The 23,303-nt window shown below is 38.2% G+C and overlaps 1 protein-coding gene across 5 annotated transcripts in view; it reads right to left on the bottom strand.

Moving 5' to 3' along the window:
- The window catches only part of si:dkey-34e4.1 (carboxyl-terminal PDZ ligand of neuronal nitric oxide synthase protein), a 54,229-nt gene that overhangs the window by 5,159 nt on the left and 25,767 nt on the right, over window positions 1-23,303 (bottom strand). For 2 of the 5 annotated variants that reach the window (XR_010904376.1, XR_010904377.1), the window contains exons 3-11: window positions 20,687-20,779; window positions 20,455-20,513; window positions 20,250-20,358; window positions 16,340-16,493; window positions 15,755-15,900; window positions 11,672-11,827; window positions 8,736-8,901; window positions 7,672-7,966; window positions 2,242-2,426 (exon numbers count right to left, since the gene is read on the bottom strand). Coding sequence is in view for 3 of the 5 variants with exons in the window: in XM_067438647.1 (XP_067294748.1) it covers window positions 7,672-7,966; window positions 8,736-8,901; window positions 11,672-11,827; window positions 15,755-15,900; window positions 16,340-16,493; window positions 20,250-20,358; window positions 20,455-20,513; window positions 20,687-20,779 (1,178 nt within the window). In the remaining 2 variants the exon portion in view is untranslated. The remainder of the gene's footprint in view (window positions 1-2,241; window positions 2,427-7,671; window positions 7,967-8,735; window positions 8,902-11,671; window positions 11,828-15,754; window positions 15,901-16,339; window positions 16,494-20,249; window positions 20,359-20,454; window positions 20,514-20,686; window positions 20,780-23,303) is intronic. The other 3 variants (XM_067438647.1, XM_067438645.1, XM_067438646.1) reach the window with 2 other exon arrangements.

The following is a 23,303-nucleotide window of genomic DNA, read 5'->3' as shown; positions in this document are numbered from 1 at the left end:
GTGCATGGCATCACTGCAGCTGTCGTTAGATGCTCCGGTTTCTATAGAAATCGCATAATCGAGCAAAAAAATATTGTGTTGTCTGAACCTGGCATAAGGGCTGCGTTCTCTCTGTCAGTTTTTTGGGAATTGACAACCACATTTACTTTCAGGTGCAAGTCTTGAAACAGCATCTGACAGTAGCTTTTCAGCCAATCTCATGTTAATCGAGTACTTAAATAGTAGTATTGCATGCTTCATGTCTCAAAAAAGTCCTTAGTTTTATTAGAGTTATAAAAGACAGATAAGCTGTACCGACTCTTTACGAAAAACTCTGAACTCCTAAAGACACACACACACACACACACACACACACACACACACACACACACACACACACACACACACACACACACACACACACACACACACACACACACACACACACACACACACACACACACACACACACACACACACACACACACACACACAATCATCATCATCATCATCATATCATAGATTCTCTATTCGTTACAGTTAATTCACAAAATAAAATGTACACAAACGTGTCCCTACTCTTGAACAGAAACACTGATGAACACCTTTGGTTTTATTGAGAAAAAAAAAAATTATACGATGGTGGATTTGAACTCAAAACTGAACCTCAGACATGCTCACTGGACAAAAGTTCTATGACCGGAGCACGAACCTATATGAGAAATCTTATGACAGACAGCATTTATTTAACAGAACCTATCATGCTAAACACAACTTCTCAGGACTTTCCCCACTCACCCACATTTTAAAACAAAGTTACGCGACTGCATCGCATTATCCATGGATCTGGTTGATGTGTAGGTGCACTTTTCCAGGAGAAGTGTCCATACAAGGATTTTACGCCCTCTATTATCAAAAATACAGGGCAGTACTTGGAAAAAAAACTTCCAGAGTATGGGGTTTCTGCAGAAAATAAGTGGGTGTTTCTAAATTTTTGGGTGTTTCCAAACTGTTGGGTGTTTATAAATCATGCAATGAAAATGATCTCCTTCACCCAACCCAAACCTTCCCCTCAACCCTACCCACATTGTGACGTGGGCAAATAATCAGAGGGGCGTTTTTCACTGCGTTACCTGATTTGCCCACATCACAGTGTGGGGATCATTTTCATTGCGTGATTTATAAACACCCATCAGTTTGAAAACAAACACTAATTTAGAAACGCCCACATTTGTTCTGAAGAGACCATGTTTGGCATATGAATCTAACTATTTAACAGTGTAGTGTAAAAAAACTCAGAATGCATGATACCACCCCACCTTAACACAGTATTTATTATGGTACAGCTCTTTTATCAGGCGATTAGACACTTCTAAAAATGTATAAATATCAGGCAATATTGGATGTTTAATTGTTCAAGCTCATTCACATTTTTACATTTAGATCACCTTTGTCATCATAACACTCTCTTAAATTAAATCTAAAAATACAATAATACTGTTAGAAGTTTATTTATTCATTTAAATATTATATAATTGTATAGAAAAAATAGCATATAATATTTATATATAAAATAGTGTATAATTAGTATATAATTTTAATATCAGCCATAAAAAAGTATTTTCGTTTAAGTGCATCCCTTGATACACCTCTCATGATTATGGGGACATTATACTGAGCTAAATGCCATTTTCTAGACCTTAACCTTTAAGGATTAAGAAAACTTTCTGCATTTTTTTTTAAATTTTTTTTATAAATATATATATTTTTATGAATAATATTTTTAGCATGTTTATTTAGTTTGTAATTGCAAGAAATTTGGGCCCTAATAAATGTAGGTCCAATCAGTACTTTTCCTTATGAGAGATTTCAGGTTTAACACAATGTAGGTAAAACACACACACATGCATTTTACACATTTTATGGGGACTTTCCATAAACAATAATTTTTATACTGTACAAACTATATATGTTTTATCCCCTAACCAAAAACCTACCTATCACAGAAAACTCTGCATTTTAACATTTTCAAAAACACTTATGTGCACAAAAGAAAAATTCCCCACAATGTAAAAAATGTTCTGGTATTGCTATCTTGGTGGGAACATTTGGTCCTCGCAATGTAAGGTGTACCAGGATGCACACGCAAAGTAAATCCATCATTCTGGATATCTAAGTACACGCGCACCCCTGTACTCATCATTCATCATCCATTCAGCATGCCAATGTATTTAAAGAAAGTACAATTACAGTTATACTCACAGGAGGAGAAGAGAAGAGAGGAGTGGAAACAGAAATCAGCAATTTCAGACAAAGGAAGAGAGGTCAGGTAAGGTATGAGATGGATAGAGGGTATCAGAGAGGGTTAGAAGAAGATTAGAGAGAAGGAAGAAGGCTGTTACAGGAGGAAGTGGATAATCAGAAGGGGAGGCTCCTCACACGTGCACCTGAGCAGAGAAAGACAAAAATAAATCTCCCTGCTTTTCACACACAAACAAACAAAACCTCTTCACCTAAACATCTGAGAAAAGCATCTAGAAAATCATCCGATCTGACTCCCACTGCAACATTGCAATTACCATCACTGTATAATGCCCAATTCCCTTACCACTGACGTCTACTGCTTTTATTCTGAGCTAATGACGTAATCTATACAGTAGGCAATAAATTAACTCTTACTTCGTCTTTCTGTATCTTTACATTTTCTTGAAGACATTGTTATTGTTTTTTTTTTAGGGGATGGCCCCCCCCCACCTGCACACACACACACACACACACATGCACACATACACACACACACACGTGAAGACTTCCACAAATGTTCCTAAAGAGCAACTTTGCTAGCCTGACAAGCCAGACCCACATCAAGATGTTTGATCTGGAAACTCACCATTGACGGTCAATCTGAGGGGCGGGATAAACGGTTGTCTTTCAAACTCCCTCTACACGCGATAGGGATAGCGCTACAACCAACCAGAGCAACGAAGGTGAAACAGAGCTTGTTGATAGATTAAACATTCGCCTTATCCGGTCGGCAAAACTCCGAACTCCGAATGACTTCAGTGCCTATCTTTGTTCTTTTCTCAGAGAAAAGCTTAACTCCAAGTCTTCCAGAGTTTCCCAACCCGGCCGTCGTCATTATGGCCCCGCCCACCGACTCTATACACGATGTGATTGGCCCGGCAAGAGTTAGGCGATTACAGCTCAGAAGGGTGCGTCTAGATTTCTAGGCTACGAAATCTATAGACTGGCTCTGACTTTCGCCAACTAGCATTGTGTCCAGGCTGAAAATTGGCGTAAAAGTCATATAGTGTATTCCAGTCTTGAGGACCCCCCCCCCCCCCCCCGATTCAATAAAACAGCAGATCCTATCTAATCCATGACATTAAATCCATCCATGCATTCATCCCTCCTTTGCATTAACACAAGCACACAAGGGGACACACACACAAGCTCACGATCACAAGGCCGCGAAAACTGACTTAAGAGTGCACTGCAGTGACCCACTGTGCTGAATTCATCTAAAAAAAAAAAAATCAACAGAGACAGTTTTTGGATGGGCAGATAATAACCATCAACAGCACATGTAGAGAGGGATGAAAGAACAGCACATGAACAGAGGGGAGCAAGGCGAAAGGGGTTCCAAAGCAATAAAGAAAAGAGATGGCACTTATGACTGCCACTGGAAGGATGGACGGATTCTAACTCCAGCAGAGGCGTTCACACTGACATTAACACCAGGAGTGACAGATACATGAACAAATGATGGACAGGTGCATAAAACCACAGTCACAGTGAGAAGTCACTGCTGGACACACACTGACATGACACACTGAAGTCCTGTCTGGCAGATTCTATCGTGTTGCTCTAGTCCTTTATTATTTGTGACTTTGATTCAGCAGAGTTTTACAGTATACTCTAAATAAAACTCATAGACTGCATACTGTCCATCAAATTAAATGAATTGAATACTCTGCTCTTATGTTTAAGACATTCATTCATCTTTTTCTGTACATATAATATTTCATTAAAAAAAAAATCAATTGCGTCATATCTGCATTACCCTCGGATTCCAATTTTATTTAGCCGAAACGCCTTATTCTTACTCTTAGCAGTGTGCAATAAATGTCACAGCAGCCGCTGAACGAACGCAAAGAGTAACGTCATAATATAATTTTAAACACACTTAAATGTATCTAATATGATAAACAGAGCTGTGTTACCTCATACTCGTGACCGAAAAAACGGAAATCGCGCCGGCGATTGTGTCCCATTATAATAAAAGTCCCGCTGCTTGTTGAGCCGTGTGTTTCGCAAAAATTGCTCCAGCGGCCTTGCTCAGCTCCCTCAACACTCGGTCCTGCTCTGCTACTTACTACAGTACCGTCAATAACCGCATCCATGCACATGATTTCTGCCTGAGTCCTATTCCAATTCTTTTCTATCGGCTGTGAGGGGAAAAACACATGTCCCAAGATTACGCCAAACTACGCCTTTGTTTTGAATAGTGCGCTAGCGGATGGAAAAGTTACATAGTGTAACTTTAATTGAGTATGCAAAAAAAAAAAAAAAGTATTGTTTTACAGTGAAAGGTTTATGGTAGTTTCATGAACTATATATATATATATAGTAAGCAGTACATTAGAATTCCATTCTGATCACAGCCACAAGTATTTCCTGCGTATGCCCTGATTAAATCCACCTGCGTCTTGCTAGGTTATTTGTGAATATAAGGTACAGCCTATATCTAGTGTTGCCGGTCTGTACCCAAGCTCATTTTGGTAAGTGCTATGGAGTACTGTGTTTCAAAACAAATCTAGCCAGAGGTCATCATTGCTTTAATAAAATGCAGTTATATTCAGTGCTTGGCTGGCTAAACAAAAGAATAGAATTCACCCAGAACTTTCCCTCTGACCATAATATGCATAGCACATTATACAAACAATATATGCTATGCTAATTTATGTATTTTCACAGCAAAGTGCTCAGGATGTAAGTGTGTGCATCATTTTGAGTCTTTCCCTGGACCTGCGTGTGTGTCAGTGACAGTGAGTGTATATAAACAAATCAGTAGGTGTGTGTACTGTGTGTGTGTTTTGCTAGCTCTAAATTGCTCTAATAAAGTGTGAAAATTAATGTTTTCTGTGTGAGAGAGACTGTAGCTATCCACAGGGACACTGATAATTGTGAAATAAATCACTCTCCTAGACAGATGCACACATACTCTTGAATAAATGTATGTACACACACACAAATCAACAAGCAAGCGTATATGAGCCCGAAGACACATATTCACATTCTTTCACTTATTTTGCTACAGAAAATAGAGCCATCTAAGACAAAACAACAACCAAGACAGCTAATCAAAGCAGCAAAAAATCTGTAAGAAGCGACATGGTAGAAATGCATTTGGGTGTAAGTGTGTGCTCCAGAGCTCAACAACTGTTTACTGTAGGTGCTAACCACGCACAGAGAGCAATAAATGTGCAGTACCCAAACAAAGGTCAGAAATTTTCCATTACTGTTTCAAGGACCTGTCTGCCAGAAGTCAGAGTGGAAAGACTGCTCTCTGCCTTCTAATGCACTTTCATTAAATTTGTTTACATTGCTCACAACCAATATCCATTCCAGCAGGTCTGCTGTCTGTGTATGGAGTGAGGAGAGGGAGGAGAGAGGAAAGGAGGAGGTCAGAGAGGAGGTGGGATTATGTGAACTAGTTTTAGAAAACCCAAACACCAGCCAAATGTGGTAAAAAGTCAAATCTTCGCAAAGATAAACATCTGCTCGATCGTTTTCAACATTTTGGAGAGTCTGAAACCCATAATGCCTGAATCTCATTAACTTTTTCTGTCGTATTTCTGGGTTTGTTTTGAAGTTGCTTTACTCTGTTCCACTAACTGACACAATGTGTGATTATTTGGTCCAGATGTTGCAGCTCAAATTTCAGATCTAACCAACAGTATGTTTAAATTACAGATCGGAAAGGAGCAATTGGACTGACTAAGAAAAAGGAAACTTTCAACACATTCAATATGCCAGACAAAAACTAATTAATCCCTTTGTGTCCATTTATGATTTTGAAAGAAATCTATTCTCACCATTCGATCAAAATACAGTAAAAAACGTAATATTGTGAAATATTTGTACAAATTAAAATATCAGTTTTCTATTTTAATATATTTTAAAATGGCATTTAGTCCTGCATTTCAGCAAAGCTAAATTTTAAAATAAAAGTAATAAATACTTAAAAAAAACGATATATATATACCTAAAGGATTATTAGGAACACCTATTAGGATCAATTTCTCATTAATGCAATTATCTAATCAACCAATCACATGGCAGTTGCTTCAATGCATTTAGGGCTGTGGTCCTGGTCAAGACAATCTCCTGAACTCCAAACTGAATGTCAGAATGGGAAAGAAACGTGATTTAAACTATTTAGAGCGTAGCATGGTTCTTAGTGTCAGATGGGCCATTCTGAGTATTTTACAATCTGCTCAGTTACTGGGATTTTTACGCACAACCATTTCTAGGGTTTACAAAGAATGGTGTGAAAAGGGAAAAACATCCAGTATGCAGAAGTCCTGTGGGTGAAAATGCCTTGTTGATGCTAGAGGTCAGAGGAGAATGGGCCGACTGATAAAAGCTGATAGAAGAGCAACTTTGACTGAAATAACCACTTGTTACAACCGAGGTATGCAGCAAAGCATTCGTGAAGCCACAACATGCACAACCTTGAGGCAGATGGGCTACAACAGCAGAAGACCTCACTGGGTACCACTCATCTCCACTACAAATAGGAAAACTAGGCTACAATTTGCACAAGCTCACCAAAAATGGACAGTTGAAGACTGGAAAAATGTTGCATGGTCTGATGAGTCTCGATTACTGTTGAGACATTCAAATGGAAATGTCAGAATTTGGCGTATAAATGAATGAGAATATGGATCCATCATGCCTTGTTACCACTGTGCAGGCTGTTGGTGGTGGTGTAATGGTGTGGGGGATGTTTTCTTGGCACACTTTAGGCCCCTTAGTGCCAATTGGTCATCGTTTAAATGCCATGGCCTACCTGAGAATTGTTTCTGACCATGTCCATTCCGTCATGACCACCATGTACCCATCCTCTAATGGATAATGCACCATGTCACAAAGCTTGAATCATTTCAAATCGTTTTTTTTGAAAATGGCAATGAGTTCACTGTACTAAAATGGCCCCCACAGTCACCAGATCTCAACCCAATAGAGCATCTTTGGGATGTGGTGGAACCGGAGCTTCGTGCCCTGGATGTGCATCCCATAAATCTCATCAACTGCAAGTTGCTATCCTTTCAATGTGGGCCAACATTTGTAAAGAATGCATTCAGCACCTTGTTGAATCAATGCCAGGCAGAATTAAAGCAATTCTAAAGGCTAAAGGGGGTCAAACACAGTATTAGTATGGTGTTCCTAATAATCCTTTAGGTGAGTGTATATATATATATATATAAATTATATATAATATTTATACATAAATTATATATATATATATATATATATATATATATATATATATATATATATATATATATTTTTTTTTTTTTTTTTTTTTTTATCTCACAATAGACTGGAAATGTTTTGTATGCCAGACTAAAACTTATTACTCGATATGTGTGTGTCCATTTAAGTGCTACTGTCTTGTGTTCTCACCTCTCATCCAATGCCGTTGAATTCCGAGTTTCCAGCTTAGCAACGTCCTTTCTCGCTGCATCCACTCCAGTGTCACTTCTTGCACTTGCTGGATTCCGATTGGCTGTAATGGTGGAAACTCCATGCAGGTTGAGCAGGTTGAGGTAGGACTCAGCGTGGGAGGAGACGGGAGGGTTTTCTGGCTGTCCTGCTGGAGTGGAGGTGACGGGCTGGTCTGAGCGAGGAGTGTAGAGGTTCTTTAGGTTGAGAGAGAGAGAACGTGTGGCGCCGCTACTCCATGTTGATTCTTCTTCTTCTAGAAGAGAGAAATTCAAAATCTTAATAGCCAACCTGAAATAGTAAAAATAATAATAGGGTGTGTCATACTGAATGTTTTAAACCCTTGTAAATAAAGCTTATTATGGGAAAATCAGCTATTGGTACAGTGGCCCTTTGATGACAGACGCTCAGGAGGGGCACAATTGTGACTTGCAACTAGCCCGTACATCACCACCACTGCACTGAGCATAAGCTTATGCATAGTTGCATCTCTCTCTCTCATCTCTCTTGTCTTAAAGTTGACAAAGCTTCCATACTCAGCACTTAATAACATTCCTTACCTCTCTCTCTCTCTCTCTCTCTCTCTCTCTCTCTCTCTCTCTCTCTCTCTCTCAGAGTGTCAGAGTGAAAGTCGGCAAGGAGCCCAGTGCTGAAGAATCAAACCCAATAAACTTGTGCACTAAACTCTGAAATAGATTATTGTACACCACCCAACTCAATAACATTCCAGCCAGCCAAAAACATAAAGTGTGTATAAGTGTGTATTTAAATTTTCATTAATATATGCTTCCCTTCATTTTTTTAGGGTAGATAACACTGAATTTGACAGTGTATATATATATAACATTTATATAATTAATATTATATATAACCCCAAAACTTTTAAACGGTAGTGTAATTGACTGAATAAACTACTTCTCTCATGACGCACTGCAAATTAAAGAATTCAATTAATTTTATTAGATAATTTGCAGGGCTTTATGGGAGTGACCCCTTTAAGGATTATGATTACATGTGTATCTTACTCTGTGTGGCTTCACTGACTCTGATCTCCAGTTGGCTGAGGTGTTTCACCAGTAGGGCTGTATGTTGCAGTAATTCTCGGTTCTGTAGCAGCAGCTGGTGAGTTCTGGCCTGCGCCTCCATGCGGGCAGCCGTCTCTGCGGCCAGCTGATCCTTTAGGAGCTGCACCTACAGCAGGTACACACTCAGTCAAGGTTATAGGGAATCATGGCAGACTTACTGAAAGATATGATGACTTACAAGTAGGATATGATCTGAGGATTATGGTGAGTCAAACAAATCTTAGATCAGGATATCCCAGGCCTATAGAGTTACAGTTAGGAAAATAAGTATTTGAACACCCTGCTATTTTGCAAGTTCTTCCACTTGGAAATCATGAAGGGGTCTGATATTGTCTCAATGATCCTAAGAAAGTTGAGAAATCAGCCCAGAACTACACAGGCGGAGCTGGTCAATGACCTGAAAAGAGCTGGGACCACAGTTTCCAAGGTTACTGTTGGTAATACATTAAGACGCCATGAATTTAAATCATGCATGGCACAGAAGGCTCCCCTGTTTAAACCAGTACATGTCCAGGCGTGTCTAACCGTGCGTTCACACCGCCGGCGACGAGAGCGTCAAAATTCGCTCTTGCCGCCCTGCCAACGACGCTGTAGAAAGCATCGTGGACGCGCTGCCGCTCTGACGTAGATCGAATGATTTTTCTTTTTTTAAACTGTATTTAAAGAGGCCGCAAATCAAACAAGCATGTTGATGGATATACTAACCACAAGTAAGGTATAAATTAACCTCATGAAATCGTTTAAATGTGAAAGAAAGAATGAATTGCATACCCGCTGAACAACGAGCGTTCTAGCGCCTATAAAATAGTGTTGTGCGGCTTCTTAACAAATTACACATTACTATGAATGATCTCGTCATAAATGATAGGGAAACCCGCACAGCAATGATCAACTTCTCTTATATTTTGCTTGGGAACTAATGTGGTCGGAACCAACGTTTACAGGCCTGCGTTCTCTGGATTTCTCTCAAGCGGAGCACTTCTACATTCTGACTGGTTGCCGCCGGTTGCCGCCGAACCGCGTCATAGCTCATTACCATAAAGTTGAGCTGATTTCAACTCTCCTCGACGCCCAAATCGTCCAAGACGCGCCGCGCCGCTCTCACCGGAGCTCGCCGCCCGGCTCCCATTGAAAATGAATGACTTCCGGCCACCTTGCCGCCGGCGGTGTGAACGCACAGTTAAGTTTGCCAATAACCATTTGGATGATCCAGAGGAGTCATGGGAGAAAGTCATGTGGTCTGATAAGACCAAAATATAACTTTTCGGTCATAATTCCACTAAACGTGTTTGGAGGAAGAAGAATGATGAGTACCATCACAAGAACACCATTCACGTACTGTGAAGCATGGGGGTGGAGGCATCATGCTTTGGGGTGTTTTTCTGCACATGGGACAGGGTGACTGCACTGTATTAAGGAAAAAAAGTGACCGGGGCCATGTATTGCGAGATTTTGGGGAACACGCTCCTTCCCTCAGTCCTTCCCTCAGACAGGCCAGAAACCTGACTGATCTAGACAAGATCTGTGTGGAGGAGTGGGCCAAAATTCCTCCTGCAGTGTGTGCAAACCTGGTGAAAAACTACAGGAAACATTTGACCTCTGTAATTGCAAACAAAGGCTACTGTACCAAATATTAACACTGATTTTTTCAGGTGTTCAAATACTTATTTGCAGCTGTATCATACAAATAAATAGTTAAACAAATTATACATTGTGATATCTGGATTTTTTTTATTTTTAGATTATGACTCTCATAGAGCACATGCACTTATGATGACAATTTCAGACCCCTCCATGATTTCTAAGTGGGAGAACTTGCAAAATAGCAGGGTGTTCAAATACTTATTTTCCTTATTGTAAATCTCTAACTTTTGTTGTCGACTAAACAATATAAATCAATACTTTTCCAAAATGGTTAAATGCATAATGAAAGTGACCTCTATGTTGTTGGCTTCATTGTTTGCACAGATGTTTAAGAGATTTAGCCCATAGAAAAGAAAACAAGATCTCTTTAATATCCTAATTTCCCCTAATAGCAATGAGATAAATGGAAAGCAAATATATTTTTTTATTAATTATACATTTTCATGACTTTTCCGGGTCCTGACATCACACTTTTAAAAAATGAGTGGTAGCCTGATTCTTAAATAACAATGCCTTTTGTTAAGGTAATTCATTCAAATAAGAACTATGATTTATGATATCTTGATTTTAAGATGTTTTAGCTTAACTTAAACTTAAAAATGGCTATGAAACTGTAAAGATTTAAAAATAAACTGCCACATTAATTTTGTATCAGTTGTTAAGACATTTTCAATGGAATTTTAGGAGAAACATCTGAGACAAGGCTGATACCTATAAAAGAGAAACCTCTTGGGCAATTTAATTTTTCTCTGGGGTGGGTGGCGAATGTACATCAATCTCCTTTTCCAAGATATTGCTATGCAGTAGCATGACTGTGCTAAATCAAAGCTGAGAGCACATCAGCTTCCTCTCTCACAGTACATTATGACTATAACATCATCTGAACCTTATGCAGTATCCTAAATGAGAACAAATATCATTAGTCGGGGACAGAATGACAAAAATGACTCACAAGAAAGCATTAAGATGTTGATTGCCTCTATTAGCTGTCTCCTCTATATTAATTTTGCTTCCTCTGGTTATGGTGAATGAGTTGGGCTAATAGGTTATGTACGAGGTTTTAAAAAATAATAATTTCAATAGAGAGAAATGAACAGTGTTGTGGAGAAAATCTATTATCTGGGGTGGAGAGCAAATGATTGTAAAACTACCTGAAAATATATAATCAACTCCTGCATTTTGTATGGAGTTGTAGTGCCTCCTAGTGTTAAAGGATAGAAATGACATCTTACCTGTGCTACAGCGATCTGTGTTTGTTGTTGCTGCTGTAGTAGCTGTTGTTGGAGTAACTGCAGGTGGTGTTTTGTGGCCAACGGTGTGAGAGTAGGAGAGCAAGGGCTGCTGGAGGATAGTGTGTAGAGAGATACACCCTTCAGGTCTTGTAAAGACTGAGAGATGGAAAATTAGAATGAGAGAGAGAGAGAGAGAGAGGAGAGAGAGAGAGAGAGAGAGAGAGAGAGAGAGAGAGAGGAGAGAGAGAGGGAGAGAGAGAGAGAGAGAGAGAGAGAGAGAGAGAGAAAGAGAGAGAGAGAGAGAGAAAGAGAGAGAGAGAGAGAGAGAGAGAGAGAGAGAGAGAGAGAGAGAGAGAGAGAGAGGTTAACACATTATTTGCGTCCGAATAATTGTTTTCTTGTGAAACATCTACTTTTGCATTTTGCATAAGAGTTTATTTTGTCAGGTATTTTTAAACTTCATTTGTTAAATGCATTTTCTTTTTACTTTTAGTTAACATATCCTGTTTTTGTTTAGTCAAGTTTTCGTTGACTAAAAATATCTGGGATTTAGTTTTAGTTTTAGTTTAAAAAAAAAAAAAACTTTAAAAAAAAAAACTATCCCATTCATGCCAAGAACAATAATTATAAAGATTTTTACTGTTTACTGTTTATTCTTAGTGCGTGCTGCAGTTTTGTTGTCTGCCGCACACACACACACACACACACACACACACACACACACACACACACACACACACACACACACACACACACACACACACGTCTGGTTCACTATCTTTGTGGGGACTCTCCATAGACATAATGTTTTTTATACCATACAAACCGCATTTTCTATCCCCCTACACTGCCCCTGCCCCTAAAACTACCCATCACAGGAAACATTCTGCATAAACTCACCCGTATGATTTTTAAGTCTTTTGAAAAGTGGGGACAGCTGACTGTTCCCCACAATGTAGGTCATCTCAGGTTTTACTATCCTTATGGGGACATTTGGTCACCACAATGTAATATAAACAAGGACGCACGCGCACACACACACAGCTATTCCTATTATTATGATGACTGTCCATAGACATCATTATTTTTATAACCTAAAAAAGGTAAAAATGTACTTTTCTTGTTGGGACATTTGGTCCCACAACGTAGGGTTTACCAGGTACACACACACACACACACACACACACACACACACACACACACACACACACACACACACACACACACACACACACACACACACACACACACACACACACACACACACACACACACACACACACACACACACACACACACACGCACACACACAGGTTAACTCCATATGTAATGGTTTTATAAACTGTCCCCCTACACTAACCCTACCCTAAACTTACCCATCAAAAAAATGTTATGTATTCTTACATGTTCAAAAAACTCATTCTGTATGATATGATTCACTGGGAAAGAAACACACACACACACACACACACACACACACACACACACACACACACACACACACACACACACCACACACACACACACACACACACACACACACACACACACACACAAAGTGTTTGTGTGAACAACTTTTCCTACTTTTTTTTGCTACTTTCTCTCAAAGTAGCTTTACCCTGTCTGTCATAAAAGGGGTTGAGGAAAAGACATGGCTCTAGGGATTTGAACACCAAAACACTCTCTGCTTTCTCACCTAATGATGTTTTCTGTCCCCACCCCTGATCCTTACCCTCACACAAACCTTTATATATTATATAACAAACATGATACATCATAACTCAATTTGAAAGAAGAAAAGGAAACAACAAAATCAGAAAGAGGTGTGCAACATCTAATGTTAACCACTAGAAGGAGCTGGAGGTTTAATTTCAGGGGTATATCAGAGGGAGGAGAGACAGAGGATGGAGGTAGCAGCACGTGTGCAAAAATAAGAAAGACAGCCAATATGAGACTTTAATGTCAGGCAGCTCTATTGTGCACACGGAAATATCTTCCATAAGCAGGATGGCAAAGTGATACCAGTTAGCTACTTCTTTTTTTAAAGAAAGAAAAAAAAGAAAGAAAGATGAAAGGAAGCTGCAATAATGAATGTTCCCATTCTGTCTTCATTCATCCTCCAGTTGATCCATTTGTCATGAACGTCAGCTATAAAGCTAATGGAACACCACTGGATCTTTGATGTTTGGTAGACAAGGAACACATGAATGCATTATGAATGGACTGCTGCTAAATGAATACATGTAAAATGAATGAATGCATTATCTGCTTTCAGGCTATATGCACTGGGAATATCTGTAACGAACAGCAGAAAGTTATCAAACATCAAATAATTTTTAGTTTGCCCTTATTTAATATATAACTTTGTCCTTATTTAATACTCCTTTTGGCTCTCTCCACAATATGAAATTCTGGACAGGACCTGCAGCCAAATCATCCCTAAAGGCCATTTTTTTTGTTTGTTTGTTATTAATAATGATTAAACATTCTGTAACCCCAAATCTCATATAATAATAATACAAATAATAATATATTATTTACATTTTAAAAAGTAATTATATATCATGGTAATATGTGTTCAAATAATTTGTTTAAATGCCTTAATATATTAATGTTGGTTTGGCTTTCATTTACATTAAAATACACAGAATACAGTTCAAAAGTTGGGGTCGGTAAGATATTGTTTTAAAATATATTAAGACTTCAAAATTCGGAAAAAAATTATTGTAGTTTCCACAAAAATATTAAAGGGTTAGTTCAACCAAAAAAATGAAAATTCTGTCATTATTAATCACCCTAATGTCGTTCAACACCCGTAAGATCTCCGTTCATCTTCGGAACACAAATGAAGATATTTTTGTTGAAATCCGATGGCTCAGAAAGGCCTTCATTGACTCCAATGTCATTTCCTCTCTCAAGACCCATTAAATGCACGAAAGACGTCGCAACAAAGCCCATCTTACTACTGTGATTCTACAATCATTTTATGAAGCGACAAAAAGTTTTTGTGCGCAAAAATAAATAAATAGCGACTTATATATTGATGGGCCGATTTCAAAACAAAGATTCGAACAGTTATGAATCGTTTCATGATTTGGATCGCCAATGTCGTGTGATTTCAGCAGTTTGGCAGTTTGACACGCGATCCGAATCATGAATCAATACGCTGATTCATAACGGTTCGAAGCTTTAGTTCATACGTTATTTCGTGGGGGGTTTTTGCGCACAAAAACTATTCTTGTCGCTTCATAAAATGATTGTAGAATCACTGTAGTAAGATGGGCTTTGTAGCGACGTCTTTCGTGCCTTTAATGGATCTTGAGAGAGGAAAAGACATTGGTGTCAATGGACGCATTTCTGAGCCATCAGATTTCAACAAAAATATCTTCATTTGTGTTCTGAAGATGAACGGAGGTCTTACGGGTGTCGAACGACATTAGGGTAAGTAATTAATGACAGAATTTTGGGGGGTGAACTAACCGTTTAAGCAGCACACGTTTACAGCATTAATAATAAAAATAAAAAAGTGTTCTTGAGCACCAAATAAGCATATTGAGTTATGAAGGATCATGTGACAGTGAAAACTGGAGTAATGACTGATGGAAATTCAGCTTTGACGTCACAATAATGAATTAGAATAAAATAGAATAAACAGAAAACTGTTCACTTATCTGAGATCTTATCTGAATGAGTGGGGTTTAAACTTAAATAATGGAGAATATTTGTACATTGCTAGCTAATTTCACTCCAGCACACACAATCCTTGTCTCACTGAGGCTGTATGATATTATTTTCTCTTCAAACTGTGATTAGTGGTTAGGCAGATGAAGATTTTGGAAAAAATATGCATGCCTGGGGCAACATAACAGTATAACTCAATACCCCAAAAAAGGAACAAGGTTTAGATAAAAGGGGTACAAAACAGAAGAGAGAGGAGGGGAAAGGGCTTCCTCTTTATTTATAAACAGCCATTGTTTCCAGCTGACGAGTGATACTCAACAGACGTCTGCGGGTAGAAATGATGCAAGAGCGTCTCTTCTGCTAAAAACACTCAGTCATGCTCATAATCCAGATCGATCTCACCTGATGGGTTTGTCCAGGTTTCACCATGCTGAGCTCTGACAGGTTCTGCAGAATGTCATCCATAGCCTCCTCAATAAGCTTTGTGGAATGAGACTCCATTTCAGTGACTTCATCCATTCCCTGCTCCATCCCTGTCAGCTGACGACCTGTAAACAACAGCAGCATTTTAAGAATATGACTGAACTCGTTACACAAGAGTGATTGCAACGTTTAAACATCACATAAAATGTAGAACATAAATGCTTTACTCGCATATCCACAGATTTGATTTATTCTATGTTGGCGCATTTAAAGGCATTAAAGGTGCCCTAGAATGGAAGACTGTGATTACCTTGGCATAGTTAAATAATAAGCGTTCTATACATGAAACTAACATACCATGAGTCTCAAGCACCTCCTTTATATGTAATCCTCATGTTGGACTATTTCTAGGGGTAAATAAATGGACCTGTAAAATCATTGCTGGACCATTTTTGCCATTAAATAAACCACATACCTTCTATGTAGATCAGAGAACAATTTAAAATATTGTTTCAACTCATTCTAGGGCACCTTTAATGCTCTGATGCCATGACATGGTCTCACCTTCAGGGCTGGCCTCTTCTCCAGACTGATCGCTCTGGCCGTCTGCAGGGCCGTCTGGCTGCTCATTTGCATTCTGCTCAGCATGCTGCAGACTCAGCTTATGGCAAACCTCAAACGCCTGACCGACTGTCCGCACTATCCGCATGGCCTGACTCTGAGAGGGGAAAGAGGTGAAAAAAAAGGAGATTTAGAGACATCTAGGGAATCTTATATGTACAAGATATACAGGATATATCCCCTTTATATATATATATATATATATATATATATATATATATATATATATATATATATATATATATATATATATATATATATATATATATATATATATATATATATATATATATATAATCGTGGTCAAAATTGTTGGTACCCCTGGTAAATATGATCAAATCTGGCTGTAAAAAATAATCTGCATAGTTTATCATTTTGATCTTTTATTTAAAAAAAATTCACAAAAATCCAACCTTTCATTTAAGTAAAATAATTGAAAATGGAGGGTAAATCATATTATGAAATAAATTATTTTCTCTAAAACAGGTTGGCCACAATTATTGGTACCCCTAGAATTTTAAATGAGTAAAATATCTCTGAAGTATATTTACATTAATATTTTTTTTAGCACACCAGGGTGACAAGGAACATGAAATTGTCCAGCCAGGATGTCTTGTTTCACAGGAGTCAAAATATAAGGAGGCATAAAAGCCAAATTCCCTTAATCATTTATCACAATGAGTGAAACCAAAAAATATACAGGGAGTGCAGAATTATTAGGCAAATTAGTATTTTGACCACATCATCCTCGTTATGCATGTTGTCTTACTCCAAGCTGTATAGGCTGGAAAGCCTACAACCAATTAAGCATATTAGGTGATGTGCATCTCTGTGATGAGAAGGGGTGTGGTCTAATAACATCAACACCCTATATCAGGTGCGCATAATTATTAGGCAACTTCCTTTCCTTTGGCAAAATGGGTCAAAAGAAGGACTTGACAGGCTCAGAAAAGTCAAAAATAGTGAGATATATTGCAAAGGGATGCAGCAGTCTTAAAATAGCCAAGCTTCTGAAGCGTGATCATCGAACACTCAAGCGTTTCATTCAAAATAGTCAACAGGGTCGCAAGAAGCGTGGAAAAACCAAGGCGCAAAAAAACTGCCTGTGAACTGAGAAAAGTCAAGCGTGCAGCTGCCAAGATGCCACTTGCCACCAGTTTGGCCATATTTCAGAGCTGCAACATCACTGGAGTGCCCAAAAGCACAAGGTGTGCAATACTCAGAGACATGGCCAAGGTAAGAAAGGCAGAAAGTCGACCACCACTGAACAAGACACACAAGCTGAAACGTCAAGACTGGGCCAAGAAATATCTCAAGACTTATTTTTTCTAAGGTTTTAAGGACTGATGAAATAAAAGTGAGTCTTAATGGGCCAGATGGATGGGCCTGTGGCTGGATTGGTAAAGGGCAGAGAGCTTCAGTCCGACTCAGACGCCAGCAAGGTGGAGGTGGAGTACTGGTTTGGGCTGCTATCATCAAAGATGAGCTTGTGGGGCCTTTTCGGGTTGAGGATGGAGTCAAGCTCAACTCCCAGTCCTACTGCCAGTTACTGGAAGACACCTTCTTCAAGCAGTGGTACAGGAAGAAGTCTGCATCCTTCAAGAAAAACATGATTTTCATGCAGGACAATGCTCCATCACACGCGTCCAAGTACTCCACAGCGTGGCTGGCAAGAAAGGGTATAAAAGAAGAAAATCTAATGATATGGCCTCCTTGTTCACCTGATCTGAACCCCATTGAGAACCTGTGGTCCATCATCAAATGTGCGATTTACAAGGAGGGAAAACAGTACACCTCTCTGAACAGTGTCTGGGAGGCTGTGGTTGCTGCTGCACGCAATGTTGATGGTGAACAGATCAAAACACTGACAGAATCCATGGATGGCAGGCTTTTGAGTGTCCTTGCAAAGAAAGGTGGCTATATTGGTCACTGATTTGTTTTTGTTTGGTTTTTGAATGTCAGAAATGTATATTTGTGAATGTTGAGATGTTATATTGGTTTCACTGGTAAAAATAAATAATTGAAATGGGTATAAATTTGTTTTTTGTTAAGTTGCCTAATAATTATGCACAGTAATAGTCACCTGCACACACGGATATCCCCTACAATAGCTAAAAAACTAAAAACTAAAACTTCCAAAAATATTCAGCTTTGATATTAATGAGTTTTTTGTGTTCATTGAGAACATGGTTGTTGTTCAATAATAAAATTAATCCTCAAAAATACAACTTGCCTTATAATTCTGCACTCCCTGTAGTTCTGATGTGCAGCAAAAGATTGTTGAGCTTCACAAAATAGAAAGAGGCTGTAGGAAAATAGCTAAAGCATTGAAAATCCCCATTTCCACCATGAGGGCAATAATTAAGAAGCTCCATTTAACTAAAGATTTTACAAATCTGCCTGAAAGAGGACGTGTGTATATTGTCCTAATGCACGGCGAGGAGGAACGTTTGAGTGCACACAGACTCTCCAAGGATCACAGATGGAGAATCGCAGAGATTAGTTGAGTCTTGGGATCAGAAAGCCTAAAAAAAAATCAAACAACCCCTACATCACCACATGCTGTTTGGGAGGGATTCAAGAAAAATCCTCCTCGCTCTTCCAGAAATAAACTCCAGCACATTCAGATGTCAGACACGACTGGAAAGTCGAAAGGGACTGGGTTCTGTGGTCAGATGAAACTATAAAATAGCTTTTTGGCAGCAAATCTACCAGATGGGTTTGGTGCAAACAGGGATAAAACGTACCCCATGCCCACGGCTAAAAATACCACTGGGTCTTTAATGTTATGGGCCTATTTTTTTGCTGGAGGTCCTGGACATCTTGTTCAGACACATTGTATCATGGATTCTAGCAAATACCAAAAGATAAAAAATCAAAGCCTGATGGATTCTTCAATCTTATAAGGGGCCATGGTTGGATCTCCCATCAGGACAACGATCCAAAACAAACATCAAAATCAACACACACGAGTCACTGAGCACAACATGAAGCTTCTGCCATGACCATCCCAGTTTCCTGACATGAACCCTAAAATATGTGTGGCTGAACTGAAGAGAAGAAGCACCAGCGTGGATCTGTGAATTTGAAGGATCTGGAGAGGTTCTGTATGGAGGAATGGTCTCTAATCTCTATTCAGGTGTTCTCCAAACTCATCAGGCATTATGGAAGAAGACTCAGAGCTCTTATCTTGGGAAAAGGAGGTTTAAAAAAGTATTTAATAAAAGGGTACCAACAATTGTGGCCAACGTGTTTTGGAGAAAAGCATTCATTTCATAATGTGATTTACCCCTCATTTTCAATTATTTTACTTTAATGAAAGGTTAGATTTTTGTGAATTTTTTAATAAAAGATCAAAAGGATAAACAATGCAGATTTATTTTTTACAGCCATATTTGGTCATATTTACCAGGGGTACCAACAATTCTGACCACCGCTATGTATGTACTATATATATATATATATATATATATATATATATATATATATATATATATATATATATATATATATATATATATATATATATATATATATATATATATATATATATATATATATATATGATTTTATCATATAAAATCCTTTTCTTGTGCTTTGTGTCATTGTTCATACTGTCATTCTAGGGTTTTTTCTACTGTAGTTCTATTAAAAAAAGCAAAGGACAACAAATGAGAGGAAGGCAGAGACAACAGAGACAGACAAGTGAAGAATATCACTTTTAAGGCACTTGGTCAAGGACAAGACGGACTGAAAAAAACAGCATGCATGATATCAATCCTTGGCCTGGGCAGAGAAAGAGAGTAACAGAAGACCATTTATTTTCTTTCTAGGTGAAAGGAGACTGCACTACCTTCTTTTTGGACTTGAACACATTGCATCTAAACGAGTTGCTGGATCCATCACGAGCAATGTAGCTGAAAATCTTCAAGTCCTGAGAATCATGGGATACATAGAAGATCCTTAGAGGAAAAAGAGGAGAAAAATCATAAAACTTAGGATAAACATTAATATATAAGTTCAAAATACAATTCATCCTTTTAGATTTTCAGTCTCACCTGTATATGGGGTCGTGCATAACCAGCATCTTGCTTTCATCCCATGTCCACTCCTTCCTCTATAGGTCGAAACAAGACACATATCAGGGACTATTGCTTTTGCAGATGCTCATTATGCATGCGGACAAACATATGAACTCCTAATTTCAAGGACTGTAATACTGACACAGGATATTGATATTCACATATGGTCAATGTGTGATATCAGAGGTGTAGGGCAGATGACACATGCCTTGGGTTTCTTGCGCAGCACCACTTTGACCCCGTCTACAGAGACACCTATGCTCACTTTCTTCTTCTTCACGCTCTTTGCCTTGAACTCGTACTGCAAGGATAACAAACAGAGTGATTTACATGCATAGAGACACTTTTTTAAAGATCATTCACAAGACCATAACATGTTTTCTAATGTTTTCCATTTAAGAAAAAATAGCACTGAAAATCCATTTGTCACACTTTAAGATGCAGACTGAAGAAGAATTTTAAATCAGTTATTTCTTATTAGCACATAAATTATGAACTACCTAAATTATGAACTAGCTAAATTATGAACACAAAATCAACAAACAGTCCTGCCATGAGAGCCTAATTAAAATTAGATTATAATGAAGTATTTATCATAAACAACAACTTTTTTAAGAGCAAAATTTGTTGTAAGTGACTGGATTCTTTTCTTTAAAAATTAATTTCCTTTCTTTTCTTTAAAAAAGAAGGCAGCAGCTATTTGCACTAAGTTCAAATAGCGATAGATGATATTTACATTTAGTGCAAACAGCTGTAGATGCTATTTAAGTGGAATAGCATACTAAGTAAAAATAGTGATATATTCTATTTACACCATGTAAAAGTAGTTTTTTTGCAATATGTGTAAATAGTAATTACATGCTATTTATACTTTATTTTGACAGATACATACTATTTGCACCTCAGTATTGTTGCACATAAACAGGATGCAATACTAACTGATTTTATTTATTTAAATTATTAAATGGATGCCATCTTAATGGGACAATAAAAGCCCTCTCTACACCCACCCCTAACCCTACCTAATAAATGCTTCTGTTAGTATTAAACATTTAGTTAGGCACTTTATTTCCATTTTTAGAACATTTTCTTTAGCAATGAGATTTGTGAAAAAATACATACAAGATAACAAAAAAGTTGAGAGAAAAATATACTTGTGTGCTTTGTATGTTTTGTTTCTTAGAGCATTGAGCTGATGTGTCAACACCAAATACTCAAATCAATCTATGATTTGTTGCTGCCTATGCTCTGTTTCAAATTATTCTAAATTTAAGAGGTTCCATAGCATTGATCATATGTAGACTCAAATTTAAACTATATTACTGATCTGCCCGCATTGACACTATATGATCATTGAAATTAGTTGGCTGACATCACCCTTTTTCTCCAGAGCAGCTGTACAGCCGAATACAATTCTATTGCATTATTTTCCTGTGAACACTGTGAAGGTGTTTGAAACAATCTGCATTGTAAAAAGGGATATAAAAGTAATGGCGACTTGACTTGACTTTGAAACAGAACTCAGAACTTTTTAAAATTTTTACTGTCATCATCCAGGCATTTACGTCATCATCCTGGTCTGTTTTAAAAAGTAATGTTTGACGTTATGGCGAAGCGCATTCAGCAGTGTTTCACCTTCAAGTTCAGTGAGGAGTTAAGTGCAGTGATTCCCCCTTGGGCGCATTGGCGCAAAATAGAAGATTTTTTTATTTTTTAAAGAGCAAGCACGGGCGGTGTGGTGCCATTAAGCCATTTGTGGTGTTGAAAAGGCTGCTGAATGGCTGGGATCTTTGTCTAGGCATAAACCTAAATGAGTGGATGCATGCAGCCGTCTGATATACCCATATGAAGGAGTTGCTTGGCATGCAAATTCCACTTGTCACTCCATTGGCCACTTTTCTACAACTCATAGGTGATTGGGGATCCCAAATGAGACCCCCTTTGTAAGTCTTCAACATAACGTCTCTTCTCCATCCATCAGGGAATGAGGGTTACATCATTAACTAAGACGTTCTTCTGAAAGGTCGGGATGAAGACTTTTTAAATTACTTTTTCAAACATTAATTCTTGCAACTTGGCTTGAAATGATTTATGTCTAAATGATTCGTTCTTTTAAACTTGTTGAGGTGGAGATGAATCATTTCTGCTGAAAGACATATTTATTATTGAACTCTAGTCCTGGACTGAACCAAGAGAGCTCCACTCATTCCCAGAAACATTACGCTGATCTGTCCATCCCTTGTAGGCTAGAGGAAAACAAGGAACGATGGTGGAAGCATAAAGACTGTATGAGATGTACTACAGAAAAAGGACATGACAGGTCTGTCCACGTGTGCAGATTACAAACCTTTAGTCTTGCTGAAGAGCTTGAGTGTGTTGAAGTAGCTAAAACTTTAAACTACTTGTCAGAGTTAATCAGCGTCATGTCTCTCTTTTAGAACCAGAAAAGATGTTTATTTTCACTTAGCCCACTCGTGTTAAATTACTCATATATTTGTAAGTCACTTTAGACTATAGCATCTGTTCAATACACATTTGCTTTATTACAGCAATAAATTTAGCCCCAAATCCATTCAAAAGTATATAGTAATATAGAATTTCCACCTTTGATTTATGCGCTTTAAAAATTGATTCAGATGGCACTCAACCAGAATAAGTTGTTTTGGTGTAGAGGTTGCCGCCGCCTTTGTGGCAAAATGCATTTGTGGCTTTTTACTTTTAAGTAGTAAGACTTCCATAAGTTAGGAGGCCAGCGTATCAAATCACATTTTCATGAGCTGCAGCCTACATCGCCTTGCTGATGGGCTAGATTTGACGGTGCAGTC

Source organism: Pseudorasbora parva, chromosome 3 (genome assembly GCF_024679245.1).
Source record: "Pseudorasbora parva isolate DD20220531a chromosome 3, ASM2467924v1, whole genome shotgun sequence".
In the NCBI taxonomy this organism is placed as follows: Eukaryota; Metazoa; Chordata; class Actinopteri; order Cypriniformes; family Gobionidae; genus Pseudorasbora; species Pseudorasbora parva.
This window is presented reverse-complemented; position numbering and strand designations above follow the sequence as displayed.